At 38.5% G+C, this 20508-nt stretch overlaps 1 protein-coding gene across 1 annotated transcript in view; it reads right to left on the bottom strand.

The window, feature by feature from the left end:
• LOC135085066 (glutamate decarboxylase) overlaps positions 1–18617 on the bottom strand; it is a 59787-nt gene extending 41170 nt beyond the window's left edge. Inside the window, exons 1-5 of the mRNA XM_063979846.1 lie at positions 18372–18617; positions 18010–18097; positions 17264–17339; positions 4698–4807; positions 1693–1819 (exon numbers count right to left, since the gene is read on the bottom strand). Of these exons, the coding sequence (XP_063835916.1) occupies positions 1693–1819; positions 4698–4807; positions 17264–17339; positions 18010–18075 (379 nt within the window). The 5' untranslated portion in view covers positions 18076–18097; positions 18372–18617. The remainder of the gene's footprint in view (positions 1–1692; positions 1820–4697; positions 4808–17263; positions 17340–18009; positions 18098–18371) is intronic.
• Between the last annotated feature and the right edge of the window lie 1891 nt (positions 18618–20508).

Genomic DNA, 20508 nt, shown 5'->3' with positions numbered 1-20508 from the left:
CATCCCAAACCACTGGACGGATCGGGCTGAAATTTGGCATGCAGGTAGATGTTATGACGTAGGCATCCGCTAAGAAAGGATTTTACGAAACTCCACCCCTAAGGGTGTAAAACGGGATCCACGCGTACAAAGTCGCCGCTAGTAAATTATATTATTATAGTTACTCGTCTACTTTGAATAATATGACGATACTCAAGCTCAAATTGTTTACCTACACATACTGGTAGCAAAGATTAAGATACTTTTTCACTGTACAACTAAATAACAGCTTTATTAAAATGCAATTATTAATAAATAAACTTCTAAAAGCATCTTATTTTTAGTCAAAGTAAAAAAGCATTTTGCACAGTTAGTGCCTATTCTCAGGAGTGTGGTGCATTCAATACTCACAAGTAAAATTACTTGTATTGTGCGGGGATCGAACCCGCGATGTCTAGCACAGTAAACCCCCTCGGATTACACCAGACAGCACTATAAAACGCAGCCCCCGTCAAACAATCCCATCATCTGCGCAAACGGCGCGGAAGGATCACGCGCGCCGGAGCGGAATACTTGCTAATTGCGGGGGCATTTGGAGTATAGGATAGAATGATAGATAATGTTCCATGGGCTTTAATAGTTAGAAATTACCTATACTAAGTATAGACTAGTATTTAATTATGTACAGTGTACACGGTGCGGTTTTGTTCCCCAGTCGATGAGGCACCTGATGTCATGCCCTGAGTGCCCAAGCAACTGCACTCAGGAGGATTTGATGAGTGCTACTGACAACGCCACTCTTGTGGCGGAGTTTTGGGCTGACACTGTGTAGGTTTGTTGTCGACACGAAAAGAAGAAGAAGTGTACACTTACTAAATGCGGGAGCTATTTGCTGTTACTACCGCAAGATAGGTAGGTCATGTTGACTAATGCTGTGTCTTAAGAGCTTTAGTTGCTAGAACCAACTAAATGTGTATCCCTGTCTATTAGTTTGTTTAAATATAAGAGGAAAATGACTTGTTCGATACAAAATTAATACAGTCTCACTTGTCGGATAACTATTCTGAGTAATTAATTTTTATAGGCCTTGAGCCTTCGTCACCGCGTGTCATTTCATCTTGAAATTAGTTTAAGAATAGAGCTGCATTTTTTTAAACTTTAATGCCAAAATAAATTTGTACATAAGGCGAACTTAATGCACTAAAGCATTCTCGACCAGTTTACCTTTGGGTTGAGCAGAAAAGAAATTTGTTTGGCGGTACTTCTAGTGCAGGAAAGAAAAACAAAAACAAATAATTATGCTACATACATAAATTATATATAAAATATATGTATAATAAATAAATACATACATAAAATAGATGATTGAGTTAAATGCATTGTTCTAACCAATGAAATTTTAAAATAATTTTATGCTGTCATCATAAGCCGTTAATTTTATGTACGGCTTATGATGACGTATTAGAGTGCCTGAGGTATGAGAGCGGCGCGAAGACCAACCCGTTTTTTGTTACGTCAAATGTCAAAGAGACTTCAGATTTGTATGCTCTGTCACGTCATAATATGTCATGACATGTTAAAATCACCCCTCCCGTGCCGTTCCTATGCCTCAGGCACTGCCAGAGTTAAGCACTAGAACATAACTATAAAAGGTAGGTAGGTACCTTCATTATGTACAGCAATATCTGTGTAAAAAACTCCACAAGCACTGACCTGTCTTGACCTGGTGCTTGAGCGCCATCTTGCAGTCTTCGAGCAGCTGCTTCAGCGGCAGCGGCTCCTCATGCAGCTGTAGGTCCAGGATCTTCAGCATCTCCTCCGGCATCTTGAACTCTAGGATCTGGGGAGGAGGGTGCAAATTGTAGCTGGTTGCAACTTGTGCCATAATTTTTTTAACATTGCAACTCCTGCATCACACGATTCTACAGTTTGGCAACCAATGAAAGTTGAGAGTCCCACAGTAGTGCAAGACAGAACAAAACCAGTTCAAGAGTGTGAACTTCATTCTACTTTAAGCGAGTCTTCTATACCTACGGTCATTAAATTAAGATAGACCATAAATGAAAACCGTTGTAAGTTTTATTTTGCAAACACACCTGATGTTCAGTGAAATACAGTCCAGGATGGTACGTCGGTCATTCTCCGGATCTGGATTATTTTGTTGATTACCCCGACCTTTTTTATTTTTTAATTTAGAGTAATTTTAGGTAAAACATTTCAAAATAGACATTATTACGAGCATATTTTTTATATTGGCCCATCTGTAGCAAGCAGGAATAAAAAGTTATGCGACATCAAAATTTTCATGGTCGGGGTAATCAAAGTTGGGAGTCAGAGTAATCAAAAATAAAACAAAATATTTTATATTCTAAGGTTTTTTTTAAGTTATGGTAAAATAAATGTTATTATAACTAGCCATTTGTTATTTTAATGTATAAACGACAATATTGTAAAGTTTCAACAAAATCTGTTAAGTAGTTGTTGCGTAAAAGAGTAAAAAACATACATACCTATACATTATATATATAATATTAGTGACTCAATGTCCTATGTCTCCTATATGTGACAGAAGGCGTCCACAACAGTCCTCCATCGCATTCGGTCTTGAGCTTCGTGTTTGATCTCGCTCCAAACCTTAACAGTGCGCCGCTATGTTTTTTTGGCGCGACCACGTTTGCATTTTCCCTGGGGGTTCCATTCTAGAGCCTGCTTGGGGATGTGATCGGGGTCCCTTCGGAGAGTGTGGCCGATCCAGTTTCACTTGCAGCGTTTATTCTGCTGAAAGATCGGTATTTCGTGGCAGCGTTCCAAAAGTTCGTCGTTTGAAGATTTTGGAGAATTCGGCGAAGACAGCGGCTGAAGAAGATCTGCAGCTGGTGCGAGATAACCTTAGTGACCTTCCACGTACGCCCATAGAGCAGAACTGGTTTGACGTTGGACCCGAATATTTTGATCTTGCTTGGGTCAATTTCCGTGACTGCCATACGGCTCGAAGTTGTGCGAAGGTAGCTCTGGCCTTGGCAATGCACGAAGTGATGTCCTCTTCGGTACCTCCAGGCTCTGAAACGATGCTCCCGAGGTAAGTGAAATTGTGGACTCGTTGAACATCCTCTGCACCAACGGTATGCAATTCCTCACTCCAGATCGCATCTCTTGGGTCTTCCGGTACTGATACCCTTGCTTTACCCTTTTTTCGGCACAATAATTAGAAGCCCCTTATGCCAGTCGTCTGGGAGTTCCTCTTCCATCCAGATGTTTTCGAAGACAGGTGTCAGGACGTTAACGGCGGAGTTTACATCGGCTTACAGCATTTCAGCGGTGATAAGGTCGAGTCCAGGGGTCTTGCCAATTTTGAGGGATAATATTATGTATTAATAGGAGATAGGATTTCATTTTAGTAAAGGGTAATTTTGCTTATTAAACGTTATTTAGTTAATCATTCATTAGTAAAATTACAGTATTATTGATTACTCGGTGACAAAAGTCGGGGTAATCAAGGTCGGGGTAGTCAAAAAATTAAGGTTTATCCTGAGCCCTGCCCAATCTGTAAGTTGAATCCTATATGTTTTAATACACAAAAATGCGGTTACATGGACCATTATTCCTGTACATTCTCAAGAACTTTCCATGTAAAGAAACCTAAAAAAACAGGATAGAGTAAATCAATCGTGCACTGAACCAAGGTCGGGGTAATCATATTCTTATCTCGATAACTCCGAAATCCTGCGACAATTTGCATTACCGATCACCTCGGCACGCAGGCCACCACTAAAGGTTCACGGGGGAGGATAGAGCTCGTTTCTTAATTGCGTAGCTAGGGACGTAGGCGCACATTAGTGACGTGTCGGGGTAATCACGGTTAACGCCCGGACACAACTTCAAATAGTTATTTTACAAAACCTTTTAGTCATATAGTTATATCGTATTTAATTTATCAATGTTTATTTAATCAGTAATCGATTACATAAGCATTGAAAGCGGTAATAATAACGGATTAATTTATACGAGCAAATTTGTTCTGAAATCGGGAGCGCGGACACGTCGTGGTAATCAATTTTTGACGACTTACGATTTTTTTTAAATTACTTAATTAACTATTATTAACTATCTCTGTGGTTTAACAACAAGAACCAAAGTTATACTATTAGATAAAAATATTTGTTACTAAAATATTATGATATTCGGGTACTTTTTGGCCCCGGACACGTGATTTTCTTGGCCGGTGGAATGACCCACGTGCATATTCCGTTAAGTCTGTTAAGGTCTGTTACCTTGAAGAGACTCGGATTATAATGCACGGGAAAGACATCAGCAGTCCAGTTCCAGTCCCTAGCTGTTTGCGTGCGTCTGGTAATAGTTCCCTGGTGATGGAAAGGAGTTGGTGGAATGGAGTATGTGACATTCGTGACAGATTTAGTTCCAAAATCGCTTCGGTTATTGCCTTTTTTGCACGCAGCTACTTCGTGAGTGTCATTGACATTTTGAAAAATTCTGTTGTGATATCGATTTGAAACCTCTAAACTTTCAGCCAAACCAATGCGTGCAGCCGGCGTGCACGAAGGCGATGATGTCGATGAATTTGTAGCGATGAGTTCACATCAACGCGTCCTGTCATTGGTCGCGCGTCCTGTCATTGGCCCATGCACGCGCAGTGATCGCCATCGCCGACGCGACCTGCACGCGTTGATTTGGTCGAAGCTTAAAAGCTAGTGACGTACCTTCTCGTTGCGGTCGTTGACCTGCTGCACGTAGTCGAGCAGCACGTCCACGACGCGCGCCAGGAACTCGCGCGTCTGCGTGTTGGCGTCCTCGCGGTACGGCAGGATCGCTGCGAGAAACAACTGCAGTTAAAGCCTGGTCCGTGAGCACGTAGAATCTCGTCCAATGACCCCAAGCTACCCATCCCTATCGCTCGCGCGTAATTATGTTGCTGTCGCGACTGTGCGACGGGCGCCCGCAGTGAGTGTGCGAGCGAGAACATAATTACGCGCGAGCGATAGGGATGGGTAGCTTGGGGTCATTGGACGGGATTCTACGTGCTCACGGACCAGGCTTTAGTCATCATCATCGACATTGCAGGAGCACAACTCTCTAATGTACCAAAGGAAAATATTACTGCAACAGACAAGACTAGTTAGTGCTCGTTCCCACGGCATTCTAGTTCAGCAGGATCCAGAAATGCGGGTCCCAGTAATGGGGGACCCAGTAATGGGGGATCCAGTAATAGGAGATCCAGTAATGGGGGATCCAGTAATGGGAGATCCAGTAATGCAGCATCCCGCAAAACTGATCGTGTCCTCAGATCATATGATCTGTGTGCTTACCATGAGTTTACGTTAGTTGTGCTCGCTAGCGACTGCGTAAAAAAATGACATTAAATGTATGACATATTGTGCAGCGCCCCTAGCGGCTACTTTCATGAAATAAAATCTTCATAGATTTTTCTGACGTACTCGCTAGCGAGCACACCTAACGTAAACTCATGGTAAGCACACTGAGGTCGTGTCTGACTGATCCGCAAAACTGACTGACACACAAGTTTGTGTTTGAAATTCGAAATCAAAATTCGGAGGGACCGGTTTTTTGCGAGAGACTGCAAACGGGATGTATGTGTGAACGTTAATATTAAAGTACGAAAATATGCTACGAGATCCTGCAAAAACGGGATGTCTCTGTGGTTTCCACCGCAGGGGCACGACCCTCTCTAATGTACTCGTACCAGAGACAATATCGGTGTAAACTAAACCACGGGAACTCATCCTCATTCTAGTATCCACTGCAGGAGCAAAACCCTGTGCCAGAGGCAAATATCGTTGCAACACGGTTACTCATCATTATAACAGACACCTTTTATGACAGGGATGGGTGATATCTAACTACCGCCATTTTGATATTTCGGCCTTTCTTGACAAGAAAGTAAAAATATCATACGATATGTTTTAAAAAAGACTAACCCTAAAACACCTACGCACGGTCCAAAGCACCAACCGCCCGGTTTTTCCCAAAATCCCCTCCAATTTTCAACCATGCAGATGCGGCGTCACTGCTCGCGGACAATGTGCCCCGTTGATTAAAACGCGACGACCCCTGTCCAGGAATGCGGGCGATGTGGTGTGTGTACGCTTTCGGGATGGGATTTTTGAAATTGGGACAAAAAAATGATTCTTTTCTGAGTTCTTTCTAAAAAGCAGTAAAGCAGATCTTTCTAATATTGCCATGGTAGTAGTCTTGTTTCATTCTTTTAAAATAAATAATGTATAGTTGAATATTATGTAAAAGTATTGAAAAACCCTTTTAGCAAAGTAAATAAGGTTGACAACTGATTTTATGGCGAAAACTAGCGAAATATGATTTTAAAAATATTTTAAAGTCATATTTACCTACTGTTTTAAAATTTTACTTACTGCATACTACAGTAGGTACCATAAAAGTAGTTACCGAACACATTGTTGGCACTTACGGTTATGCATTGTTCTTTTACAATAAACAGCAATGTCTAATCAAAAAATTACAATATTTTCATGGGAAACTTTAAGCTCACTGCTAAAGATACGCCATAATACGAGTATACGATAACCCATGTTAGGAAAATCAGTCCATCCACAATTTTCCACAAAAATTGGTCATCCCAACATGTCATATTGTGCCAACTTCTGTTCCCAGCTGTCTTTGATTTGTGTCCCGAATCGCAAAAGGGGAAAACAGAAATACTGTTCTCTGACCAAAAACCACCGTAAAACCAACCTTAGCTGCTCTGCAACTAGGGTTGCTTTAGAAAACCATGGAAGCAAGGCATGAAAATGCACGCAGTATTGCTATAACAATATGTGCCTTGAGATTTTCAATATACGAGAAGCAAATACTCTATGCGGACTTTTAAGATGAGTTTATTCGACTTTGAACCTTATTCCTGTACAATAAAGACTTAGAATTTCCGGGGGGTAGTTAAGATCTTTGTAGGTTGTAAAATAAAGAGTATTGTTGTAAATCATACTATTGTGCGCTGATCAAGGCTTTGTTCTTGTGAAGGATTGCTTGCCCTTTAGACTGGATGGAAAACAGATGCTTTGACTTTGAATAGGAACTTTCTTGTTTGATGAAAATTTCTAAAAAAAAAGAGTTTTGAAGTTTTTGTTGCGTAAACACATTGTTTTAAGGTGAAAGTCATTTGTAACATCTGAATGTTAGGTATTATAATACCGTTAAGATGAAAAACCATAAGTTTAACTAATCACTACAAAAACCGAATTTAAAACAGTAGGAGGTTCTATAGGTATCTATTTTTTTTCCTATTGATCTGTTCGAAGTCCATACCAAGCCAAAAGTAACTAGAATATAATAATAATAATTTAGAACCTTGCTCAGTTTCTTTTTCGCTTTTTAGTTTCTTTTTGAAGGTGGTAAATTTTTTAAGTTTAATTTTAATTCCAATCAATTATTCTCTAATTCTCAATATTGATCCTCTTAAAAATGCACTCATTAATTTATTTTTTCCCACCGTCTTCCATGTAGGACATTTAATTCCCATTAGCCCCTCGCTAAGTACGTGTAATACACGGGAAATCACTCCAGGAGGTAAAGTGTTCTCCCGTAATCCTACCCTCCGTAGCTCGAGGGTCTATGGAGCCCGAGGCTTTTAAAAGTGATAAAATGTTTTAGAAGTGCTTTATTTGATTTTATTGTTTATTTGGTAATTAATATAAACGGAAATGAAATAAAGCTTATCAAAAAATTTAATGCCAATATGCGTGAGATTACTGTTGTTGCCCAATACTTAAAACTATTTGGCATTTTAGTTTACTTGATTTGTGTATTGAGTGATGGATTCAATAGATTTTTTTTACTTAGTGTATTATTGATTGCTGAAACTTTTTTAGTTAGGTCTTATATCTATTTGCATAGTACGGTACATTAGAAATAGTTTAACAAAGCGCCAAATTCAAGTTTCTTTTTACATTTCACAAACCAACATTTTTTTGAGTACATATATTTTTTCTCACTAAGCCATTCTACCACTACCCCAGCAAAATCCGCCCAAGCAAGGGAATTCACACGGGCAGTGTTAACCCTCGCTCGCCCGACCGGCCCCAGCTGTTATAATCGCAGTTAATGCTATCAGTCGGCTGTCAGTCGCACGACGACCCTATGGAGGGACGGTTTCAAGAGGTTGGAAGCACTTCAATGTGGCTTTTTTATTTACAGTTAAAAGTACTAATGATGGAACATAGGAAATTAAAGGTAGTAATGGTAACTATTTTTCTTAATCAGAGATGGGTCAAAAAATAAATTAATACTTTTAAGGATAACTGGCTACAGTTCCACAAATTTATGAATTTGATAAAAATGATTAATTGGGCCTTAGAAGAGAAAAATACACGTTTTTTCTTTTTCTTTATATGTCATTATATTTTTGGTTACCTTTTAGGAATAGTGGGGAGTATAATTTCTTAATCAATAGTTTTACTATCATTTAAATTTATATTTTAAGTCTATCTTTAGTTTTTATCTAAATATATTATGAGTTTCTACGGAATATTATGATTAATCAACACAAATAAATAATTACAAAATATAGACATGTCATATTCATTCTTCAAACGCCTATCCCACAACAAAATATAAACCCTCCAACCCTCACAAAGGGTTTATTTTCCGTTACTCACTGCACTCAATGCTAAGAGCTTTTAAAGCAGCATTTATTTGTCAAGCATTACATCATACTCCAGATGCCATTTCATTTGAAGATTGCTTTTCAATTTTTGACTCTATCCCCCAGTCTAAAGGTTAAATTTTGAGTGAGGGGGCCGATGGGAAAATGGGGGAATTTGGGAAGCTTATGTTTTGGACATTATAAGCCGATTGGGATGTACATTTCTTTGCTATCTCAGTGAGATGCCATTTGTAGATGGTTTGGGGAGATATTTGTTTAGACTAGGCTTTGCCTGTGACTTCTCTTGGGGGTGTTTCGTTTTGTATTAATTTTTGGGTATGAACAATATTTTTGGAATAAAAATTTGCTCATTATCAATGAGTGAATAGGAATTTCTTGCGCTGCTTCATCTTAGCACTGGCCTATTTTTTGCCCCAAAGCAGTGGTAAGGTTAAAATAATACTGGGACATGTAAAAGAGCTTTTTAAAAGCCTACTTGCAAAATAAATGAATTTGAAGCCATGTACTAAGCAGGTAAAGTTGTAGTCTGCTAAAAGTTGATTGAAAATAGTACCTAGTTTCTTAAATTACCTAGCCAGTTAACTTGTTGGTTAGAAGCACAATTAACGTTTGTTAAAACGAGAAATAGGTGAAATAAACGTTCCTTGGCAAATGCAAACATGTAAAACTTAAAAAAAAAGTTTTTCACGAAATTAATCTGGAAAAGTCGCCAACTGGCCATTGTTGAAATCATCATATTATGTTCATCAGTGATGTACTATGGCTGAAATGGTGATAATCTGGAAAAGAACAACTCTCATGCCAAAAGTAAAACTGTCAGTACACCAAAGGTTTTTATTAAAATCATAACCCTCCAAATGCGACCGGGGGATGAAAAGCCCGCGAACGTCAGGAATTTCACTTACAAACCCCTCCGCACGATTTGTTACACTCCGACTACCGATCTGGGGTTGGAGTGACCATCGTTGACGTTGAGGTTGGGATATAAAAGTGATAAAAACTATACACAATAAAATACAGATTGAAAATAACCCATCCGTATCGAAAGCGAACATACAACAACGTAGTCTCAAAAAATAATTTATTCACTTATAGTAATTTGGTGCCAAACTGCAATTTTTTTTCTTTAATTAAGCGATCATCTGTAACAGCCACACAGTATGATACAAGGCTGCTTAAAGTACTTATTTTTAAGCAAAAAATTACTGGCCAAAATAAGGTCTCTTACAGGTGTTTGTTCTAGTCAAGTAGCTGACGCGCCTATAGTTTTCTAGAGATTCATCATTTATCTCTATTAACTTTGAATAAGGTACCTTCTAGTTCCTAGACCATTCTTTTAAGTGTATTATATGAATAAAAAAAACTCAGATTATTACAATATTAATGGAAAAAATTAAGTATTTGTCCTGCAGTCTCCAAAATACTGGTCACCCCACAACGGCACGTGCCATCACACTCCTACGACAGTAAACATAAGGGTGATTGTTGAATAACATCTACACAAACACACTTAAATCCAGACGGCCCTAGTCCCTTGACTTAAGATTCAATTTAGATTAAACACTCTCCATAAATGGTACTTAAAGTACAATTTATCGTGTAGCGCAGTGGTCCTCAACATTTGTCGTGACATGTGAGAGTAACTTATGAGTGAGAAAAAAATTAATGTTGATTTGTTTGAAATGTAATCAAAAGGCCTGCAGTAATAAAAAATATTTTTGTAAAATCGTTGCTTGACAAAGTTTTTACTTATGATTGCTCTTCAGTAACAGACATTAAAAAAAAATCTTGATCCGTAGTTTAAAAGTAACAAAATATGATAAGTCGTTATGGTTTCTAACATAAGTAATTAATAAGAATATCTAAACGGCCGTGTGGTGACGGCAGAGCAGAATACATTTGTCACCAACCCCTACTCTTGCGGGTGTCGTAAGAGGCGACTTAGGGACTACACATCAAACAGAGAACGGGCAGCAGCGCTCTCTGACAAACATAAATCTTTTAAACTGCGATCTCCAACCCGCCTGCCAAGCGTGGGGATTATGGCAAAACCCTCTACTATAGTGGAGGAGGCTCATAGTCCAGCAGTGGACTGTAAAGGGCTGTTCATGATGAAGAATATCTAAAAAATTCTATCCTTCACAATAGCAGTGATACATTTAACTACCTCCTGATTTCTTCTTCTTGAAAATCTTGATAATTCTTGGATATTTTCATATCAAAATCAACTCAACCCTACTTTTAATTCTCGTTCCCACGTACAATGTTGAGAACCACTGGCGTAGGGTAAACAAACAACACAGCTGCAGTTTAGGGTTTGAGAGACTTTTAATTACGGCATTCCAGGCTGCCCCGGAATGTGTTTTATTGGATAAACTTTTCGCTTTTCTCTTTTGGCATTTTTATAGATTGACGATTCATTCCAGTCGTTGAATAATGTAATTATATTACTAAAATAGGCAGACCAAGAAACTCTTAGGCTGGGTTGCGGTTGCACCATCTTACTTTAGCTTTGACAAACGTCAAAAATCTGTCAAAATCCATACAAAAAACACCGGTTATCGTTAAAGTTACGGTCAAAGTTAGGTGGTGCAACTCAGCCTTAGTAAAATAGAAACTTTAACTGATAAGAAAACTTATATGTAACTAGCTTTTGCCCGTCTTATTGCTCACGTTTAAAAAACTTATCACCCCGTTTCATCCCGCTAAAGGTTGTTTGGAAAATGCTTTCTTAGCCGATGGCTACATCATCGGTGGTACAGTTGAGGACTAAAACAATCAGTTATAACGATTGCCTTATAGAGATTACAATCTTTTTTTCGCTTCATATCCGGATTCCGGGCCTTTTCAAGGCGAGAGTGAATAAGCACTTACAAGGCAGATATGTACCATCCTAGACTGCATCTCACATAACATCAGGTGCGATAGTGGTCAAATACCTGCCTTGTTCTGCATAAAAAACAGTATCATTCATCGGCTAGTATTAAAATAAGAATAATCTTTATATCACCCAAAAGATCGCGCAAAAACCACGGGCATAATATTCCAAAGCCACAAGATGCTCAAGATAAAGGGCCATTCACACTGCCAGCCAGTCATTGATTCAGCCATCCATCACATCTAACGGCTCGACCGGCGATTGATAGAGCGAGGCTTATGGGATTTGCAAGGGAAATGGATTTTTTATCTGTTCCTTGGTTTGCTGTCGGGGAATCCATTTTCGTTTTGAAGTTTTGGTTTGGTGGAATAATGATGATGAAGAAAAAGTTGGAGTTTATCTATGCCTTTAGATGTCTTTATTTATAATGCGAACGCAAATTATATTCCACACAATCAAACGCACAATAATTGGCCAACGCATTAGCCTTGCCATCCAGCGTGGCAATGTGGCCAGTCTTTTGGGCACCTTTCCCCAAGGGAGCTACTTAAATGATTTTTTTTATTTATAAAGCTTGTAAATATTTTAACTTTTACCCTTTTTTCTATTTAGATATAGTTTAGTTAAGTAGTTAAACATTTGTTAATATTTAGTTGTATATTATAGAATAAAAATCAGATCTTAATAAACAAGTGCCCGCCTAATTTCGCTACTTACAACGTCGTTTCCAGCAAAACTGTCCATCAATAAGGGTCTTACCGAAAGCCTCTATAAAATTAAACCTCCCGAGCACCGAACCCCGTACTTCCCTGAGCCTTGTAATTAGCGGTGCCCTCTATAGGGAGGGAGGATTAAGCAAGAGTGAGTTTCCGTGTTTTTTTCCTCATTGATAAGTTTTTGGGGTCCTGTACGGTTTAAACTCAAATTGGAATTGGTTAGCATTTTAATTTAATTGTTGATTTATTGTTGGTTTTGTAATTTAAGGGATTTATGTTTAATAATAATGGGCAGGGCACATAGTACGCAGAACTGACGGCCGATGGGGCAGCAAAGTTCTGGAGTGGAGGCCGCGTACCGGAAAACGTAGCGTGGGTGTCCACCCACAAGGTGGACCGACGACATCATAAAGGTAGCAGGAAAGCGCTGGACGCAGGCCGCTACCAACCGGGTAAAATGGAAAGCATTGGGGAAGGCCTATGTTCAGCAGTGGACGTCCTATGGCTGAGATGATGAGGATGATGAAGTTTAATAATAAATTTTTAGCACTTTATGGTCGCTGGAGGTGCCTGGATGCGGGCGGCGCAGGACCGGTCTTTGTGGAAATCCTTGGGGGAGGTCTTTGTCCAGCAATGGACGTCATTCGGCTGAAACGAACGAACTATTTATGATTGAGAATAAGTCAGGCAACTACGCGCTCCAACGAATGTGCGGTTTTGTTCCCCAATCGATGAAGCACATGATGTTGTGCCCTGAGTGCCCGAGCAACTGCACTCAGGAGGATTTAATTAATGCTGCTGACAACGCCACTATTGTATTGTAGCGGTGTTTTGGGCTGACACTGTGTAGGTTTGTTGTCAACACGATATAAACAAGAACGAATGGTTGGGCTTGTAAACAGAGCCATGATACATCATATAAAAAACGTAGCGTAACATAGAAACTATTCTGCCAAGGACTCTCATTTGCTTTGGTAAGTTTAAGGATCTTTTGGGGAAAGCATTTTCATTTTAATAGTAGAATCAATCCTTTTCGTTTAAGAGTAGGCGCACACCGTTGATTTTTAGTTGGCCGATAGTTGTGCCCGATTTAATTTGTATGAAGAATCGGCCAAATCGAATCTGCGTAGTGTGCGCACTCCCATACATGCTCATACTGATCAACTGCCCGACTAAACTATCGGCCGACGAAAAATCAACGGTGTGCGCCTACTCTAAGAACCTAACAAAGAAACACCCTGTATATGAGACTGAGTCTATATTATGCAGTTTCAATTATTAAAAAGAACACCCTGTATATGAGACCGAGTCCATATTATGCAGTTTCAATTATTAAGAAGAAAATAACGACGTTTTTATATCATTCTATAACCATAAAATCAGAATTTATCAGCCAAACTCCCTCCAAAATCTTAAAAAGACATTATCAAAATCCTCTACTACCCCCAGTCACTCAGAAAATCCATGCAAATAAATAACCATAAACCAAAGCCAAGCTAATGCCATAGACAAATAACCGCAGTCCATGGCCGTAAATAAAGAAAACAATCGCTGTCTATGGGCCGGCGTGTGCGCGCAATGGGCGCGTAATCCGGGGATATATTGGGGCATAGAGTAAAAATTGGAGGGTAGAAGTGTCAGTCGATTAACGTAGCTATTTCCAACTCTCTTTTTGTAGCAGGATCTACAGCTTGGAGATTAATAAAAACCCAATCAGTGAAGGCCGAGTTTGTCCTGGAGGAAGGTTAAACTGTACTGAAATTAGTAATTTCTTTGAGGTTTAACACCCGTATTCACAACCGATGCTTGCATAAGTGAGGCAGCAAATCGAACGCACAGCGTTGAATAGAGCTCTGTGATTGGTTCGTGTGTCACCCTGTGCGTCCACGCGCACTGTGAGACCTCATAGTAATGTTTGTGAATACGGGCGTTAGACATCAAAGTTAGGTTAATTTTCAAAAGTCTGTTTCCTACACTAGCTTATTTGAAATAGATTCTTTCACGCCCAAGTATTTGTAGTATTTTTACCATTCTACCGCGCTACCGGATAATTGAAGTCAAAGTTTCTACTTTTTATCTTTATTTTATCTTTTATCTTTATTTTATCATTGGAATAAAATTGTTAAATTACGAGAACTCCATAAAATATTGAAAATCCCATTGAAAAACTCTGATAGTATTTATTTAGTACGTGGAAAGCATAAAAGAGAGATTACGTAAAGTAATCTATGAGAAGCCTAAATGTATCTTCTGTAAATATATATTTATTCTTTGACACTCAAGCTTAGGGTTGTCTCGAGTAAGTAATTTTACACTAGGTCCCGTGCGGGGTCGGTTAACTGGGGTGTCATTACTTTTCTATTTGTCGGGTAAATCCCTTATTCCGAGGTCTAGGGGTCTGTGGTGCGATTCAAGTGCTGAAGAAAATAGACTTCCTTATAAAGCCAATTTGTGAATATACAGGATGGTTTTGCAATAGTGTCCAAATTTTTTTAATAAGCTCTATAGAACAATTTAACAATAATACTTTATCTTAATTATTTTTAATCGTGGTATTTTTCACAAAAAACAATATTGAAAATCTAATTCGCGGGTATATCCATATATCAAATCGTAACTTTTAAAGGTTAAGGCTTATTTTCGCGCACCATTATGTATATTAAGCTTTGCAGTTACTTGTATGTATGTATTTTCGATGACGTAAATTAACCACGTGTGTGATAAATTTCTGCGTAAATTTCGAAACACCGGATAAAAATAATTAAATATGAAAAAAAAATGATTTCTTTACCTAAATAGATTGTTACTGATTTTGAAATTGAATCGCTTCTGTATTTTGTGCGGTAATTTTAAATAAATATTATGACGTATGATTATTTGGCTCCGTAGCTACGTACTACGCTGTAGCGCGCTACAGTCTACGAACGGCAACTGCTACGACTACGAATCGCGACTCGTAGTGCTCGTAGATCTCGTAGTACGTAGCACTAATTCGTAGTAATTTACATACTTTAAAGAATAATTTAATGTAAGTGGGATGGTAATGTATTTAAGTGTTTACCGACTTAAGAAAAAGATGATTGTCAATTCATAATAATATACAGGGTGTTAGGTAAATGGGTATATGAGCCGACACTAGCCCATGTTAACATGGGCATATAAATGGTATGGTGAAGTCAGAAATTTGATATCACCATTTTATTTTTTTTAATTTTCGTACAAAATAAATTTTATAAAATCCGATTTGTATGAAAATAAAAATAATTAAAATGAAAATATCAATTTTCTGACTTCACCATACCATTTATATGCCCATGTTAACATGGGCTAGTGTCGGCTCATATACCCATTTACCTAACACCCTGTATAGTTAGTTTTAAAATTTGAAAGAAAACAATATTTTCTTAATATTGTTAGTATTTTTTGGCTTCAAAAATTTTATTCTTTTATTAATTTAAAATATGCCATTGTGATGTGACTATTGTATCTTATTTTTAAAGGCAATTATGTATTTTTGACATATTTCTGCTCTATTCATAATTAAAACATTAGATTAAAAGTAATTTGTGTATTAACTCGTAGTGTTTTAAAAGATAATAAACTTTCCTAGAAATCAATACGTTGTTTTTTTTTATTCACAAGGAGAATCAAACCCACTGCTTTAAGCTTCAGCCACTTTTTGTCGTTTTACAATTAATGACGTCACAACGAAGCAGTGTTAATGCACACGTGACTTTAACCATTTGCGACGTCATTGGGGTAATTAATAACTTAGTTAATTTAGCTTCGCGGCTTGCTGGGGGTCTTAATTGATTTTAGAGTGGATGTGACGTTTTAAATCCAAGTTTTAGAGGTGCGTTAAGGTTTTCTAATTATTTGAACTGAAAAACAAAGTGGGAATACTCACAATAATTACACAACGATGTGTTTTAGAAAGAGGTAGGTAGAAAAATATTACTATGAGGTACTTGGGTGACACACACGAACCGATCACAGAGCTGTGCGTTCGACTTTGCATAGCGTTGTTGCTTCACTTAAACAAGCATCGTTTGTGAATACGGGTGTAGCTATCGTATATCGTATCGGTGGTGAAGGACGAGCGATATTTGGGACAGGTCTTGAAAAGGGCATTACTTAACTAAATCATGAATTTGTCTTGAAAAGAGTCTACATAGTTTGAATAAAGATTTCGAATTTGAATTTTACTATTGAACCTACAACCATCTGGCGGGATGATCCTATTCTCTAACCACTACTCCGTAGAGTCGTTATTACACAAGTTACATCTCTATCATCGCTAACAGCCAGAAAATGACAGCTACCCACTGCACAAATGACAGCGCTTATCGGGCTTCCAGGAGGGCGTCACTTCCGGCGGAAACGACATAACTGAGGGTAGATTAGCTAGATGTGGGTGTAATCTGACACTTTGCTTGTAGGGGCTAATATTGTACAGATGACGACGAATTAAGTAAAGCTAAAGAATCTATAATTCGTTATTCAGTGCTCTTAATTGTATTACAATCATTCAATGAAATTGTGTGAACCCGCATAAAAAAAAACAATTATACATGATTTTGTTGCGAAATACGACCTTATAAATACTATAGCATAAGATGACAATAATGTATGCTGCTATGTTGAGGCATGGTATCCAAAAATTGAACTTAAGGAGCTAGAATAGTTTCAATTAGGTTTTATGCACACAATAATTCTTCCTCGGCAGTTCTGCGAAAAATTTTGTAAATAACACTGAGTTTCTTCCGCCATTTCTCAGCACCAGTCCATAATATGTTGTCCCGAAGTGGTGGTAAGGCAAGCTATATTTGGGACGTGGCCTCATAAAGGCCTACATACTTATCATCATCATCATTTCAGTCACAGGACGTCCACTGCTGAACATAGGCCTCCCCCAATGATTTCCACAAAGGCCGGTTGTTAGCGCCCTGCATCCAGCGCCTTCCTGCTACCTTTATGAGGTTGTCGGTTTATACTAATAAAGAATTTGAATGCACTTACAGTCATAGTAGAGGTTGCCGACGGAGGAGGTCAGCTTCGGAGTGCTCTGGCCGGACAGGGACGCCATCCTCTCTCCCTGTGCAGACAGACAAAACGATATTATTATACATAAATATGGTTTAAGCAAGACGGGGAATTTGGGGGTAATAGTCGTCGTTTGGTCTCTATGTTAGCCTTAAATTGTTGTAGAAATGTAAATGGAAGGTTGTATTAAAATTTAGAAAACCACAGCTCTTCATAATTTCGTAAAGAAGTCAAGCTTCTGCATTATTTCAATCACATATTATTATAATTGTATTCTAAAGAAATACTCGTAGAGTGGGTTTTTCTAAGACTTATATTAAGGGTAGTGATAAAACAAAGTAAAACAGGGGTATGATTTCAAATAGTAATATTTGTTTCTGAAACATGATCTAACGAGGTCTTAAATTAAAAAGGTTTTTATAGCATACTAACTAATGGAAATTCTTCAGTTGAACTGTCAAAAGATGTAGTATGTATAACTTTATGAAAAGATGCACATTGTATGTTAGAAGAAAAAATAATAACTCACTAACCAAACAGTTATGAAAACTACAAATAGTTGGATAAATAAAATTGCTAGAAACAAAAGCATAGCATGCAAAACCAAAAATCTAAAGTAAGAACACGTAATGAAACCTCAGTACATGCGCACAAAGGAATCACAAAATGGCGGACACAGAAAATCGATACGACACCAAGATGGCGGCTAATGTTCAACTAACCAACTGTATGTGCTCAGCTATTTGCTTGCAGTATGAAAAAAAGCCGTCCAGGGTCAGTTTTGACATTACTTGCTATCGTCTATCTATTCTGTAAACAAAAAAACAGATCGTTAATTTTTTTTAATTTATTACACAAAGAACGGCCATTTTTAAATGTCACTTTTTTCCACAGACTTTAACGTTCTTTTTTTCAAATGTTTAAAAAGATTCAATGAGAGTTAAATCATTCCATTTTAAATCTACTGCATATGCGTAAAAGACACAAAATTGCAATCACGTGATACAATGTATGAAGAAGTATGAAAGTGAAAAACATCTAAAAGTCTAATTCTACGAAAGTTATTAATAAAATCGATACCAACCTTACAATAAACTGCTTAACAATTAAATAACAAATTGGTTAGACTAATTAATCTTTAGCACTACTTGTAGGATATATTTTTGGTTGAGAAACAGATGATTATGTGGCGATGGGGGTCGTTGATTAGATTTACTATGGAAAGGATACGTTCACGGATTTTAAGCGAACTGTATATGTTTTTCATATATGTAAGGAGATACTGAAGGCTTTTTAGAACAACTTTCAGCTAGCTGGGTCTAGCCTGGGAGGTTGGAGACAGACTGGAGTTTCAGCTACAGGGCTTCAGGTTCTGAGCTCCGCGCATGCGTTGTTTAAAGGTCGGAGGTAAAGGGGGGTGAATTAGGTCGGGGGTGGGGGGTGGGAATGACCTATTTGCTATATCGACGTTCGGGCTTGCCTCTGGTCATGGCGAATGGAATCTTCCGGGGGCAGCACTGAGGCTTACAAAGAGATGGCCAACCCTTTACTGATGTCGTAAAAGGGTGAAAGGTATATACTTTTATTATGCCTTATTCATTAGGGCCTTCTTGCTGAATACCTACTTCGTTTGGACGAAGGGTTGAAACCAATATTACCTACTAGAGTTCAATTAGGTTCTTACATGTTGCTACATAACAAAAATCTCCGAGATAGCTGGACTGATTTTGACAAGATTTTTACAGGCGAATAACTAATGTGTAGGTGTAACTAAGGCTACTTTTACTACTAATACAATCTCATACAAATAAGAATAAGAAAGTAGGTAATCATGAAAAAAGACACTAGAAGCTGAATGATTTAAATAACAATGAGTTCATGGATTTTACCCTTACCCCCTTATTAAAAAGTTACACCTTGGATGAACCTTGGATTAAAATGACATTCCCATACTAAGTGACAATAACTAGGGTGTAACTTTTATTAATAAGGGGGTTAGAGAATTAAATTATTTTACCTGTCTAGCTTACAATTCGAACACTTGTATTGTATCTTGTATGTATGGTATTTCCTACAATAAACAAAAGGCTGACAAAGGTGACTGAGGCTTTTTAGCTGCATCTCAGCACTAGCCGATATGTGGTCCCGAAGTGGTGGTAGGGCAAGCTATATTTGGAATGTGTACGTGCCCTGAAAACTGCCTACATGCTAATTAATAATTTTTCAATTGAAAAAAAAAAATACTAAAGGAATATACCTGCTAGAATGGGACGGTGTAGGCAGTTGACCGACGATCCCACTCAGTGGACCGACGATCTAGTAAAGGTCACGGAAGCACCTGGATGCAATGCGGGCAGCGCAGGACCCTCATTTTAATCTTTGGGAAGGCCTTTGTTCAGGTTAGTTGACGTCATTTGTCTGAAATGAACGAACATACGTAATTCCTGTAATAAATGTGTGACAGAAAGATGTAACGCCCCGAAGTGGAGGAAGGTCAAGGTATATTTGCCAAATGAATGCCCTGAAAAGGGTCTACATGGATAATTTGAATTTGACATAAATCAAAACCCGCCTCTGTGGTCTAGTGGTAAGAGCACCTGCTTCAGACGCATAGGTCCCGGGTTCGATTCCCAGTGGGGGCAGATTTTTCTGTTCGGTTTGGTTGGTGGTAAGGCTTATTCTAAGCCCGCCTGGCTAGCTACCACCAGCTAAGTCTGTCGCTATAACAACAATGTTAACAGCATTGTTGTGTTCCGGCAGTTAGAGGTAAGATAGCCAGTTCCTCCGTGTTGAGGATTCCGGGTGAAGCTCGCTTCCACCTTCGGCCTGATCATCACTTACCATCAGGTGAGATACAGGCCAAGAGATTCCTCGTTGTGGATTCAAAAAAAACTTATTCCCCAGTATTGATAGGAGCGCCCTCCTGCAAATGTCATTGTTCAACGTGGCAATAATCGGAACTAATAACCGCCTTCCTGACAATCTGGACAGTTCATTGTAGGTCATCTATAAATGATTTGGACTGTTCTTAACTTAGCAAGGGTTGCAATGACGCACGTAGCATCCACCCACACAACCGCATCGCCCACGTACAGCCCACACCCACACACCCACGTTGAATACTTGAACTTTGGCATTAATAAAGCTCCATCGCTTAAAAGCTTTCAAAGTGCAAACTTTGAAGGTGGGCGTGAAACGTCTAGATGCATTAAATAGGTAGC

This window comes from Ostrinia nubilalis, chromosome 27 (assembly GCF_963855985.1).
Source record: "Ostrinia nubilalis chromosome 27, ilOstNubi1.1, whole genome shotgun sequence".
Taxonomy (NCBI): Eukaryota; Metazoa; Arthropoda; class Insecta; order Lepidoptera; family Crambidae; genus Ostrinia; species Ostrinia nubilalis.
The sequence above is the reverse complement of the archived record's forward strand: the minus strand, read 5'-3'. Positions and strand labels throughout refer to the sequence as shown.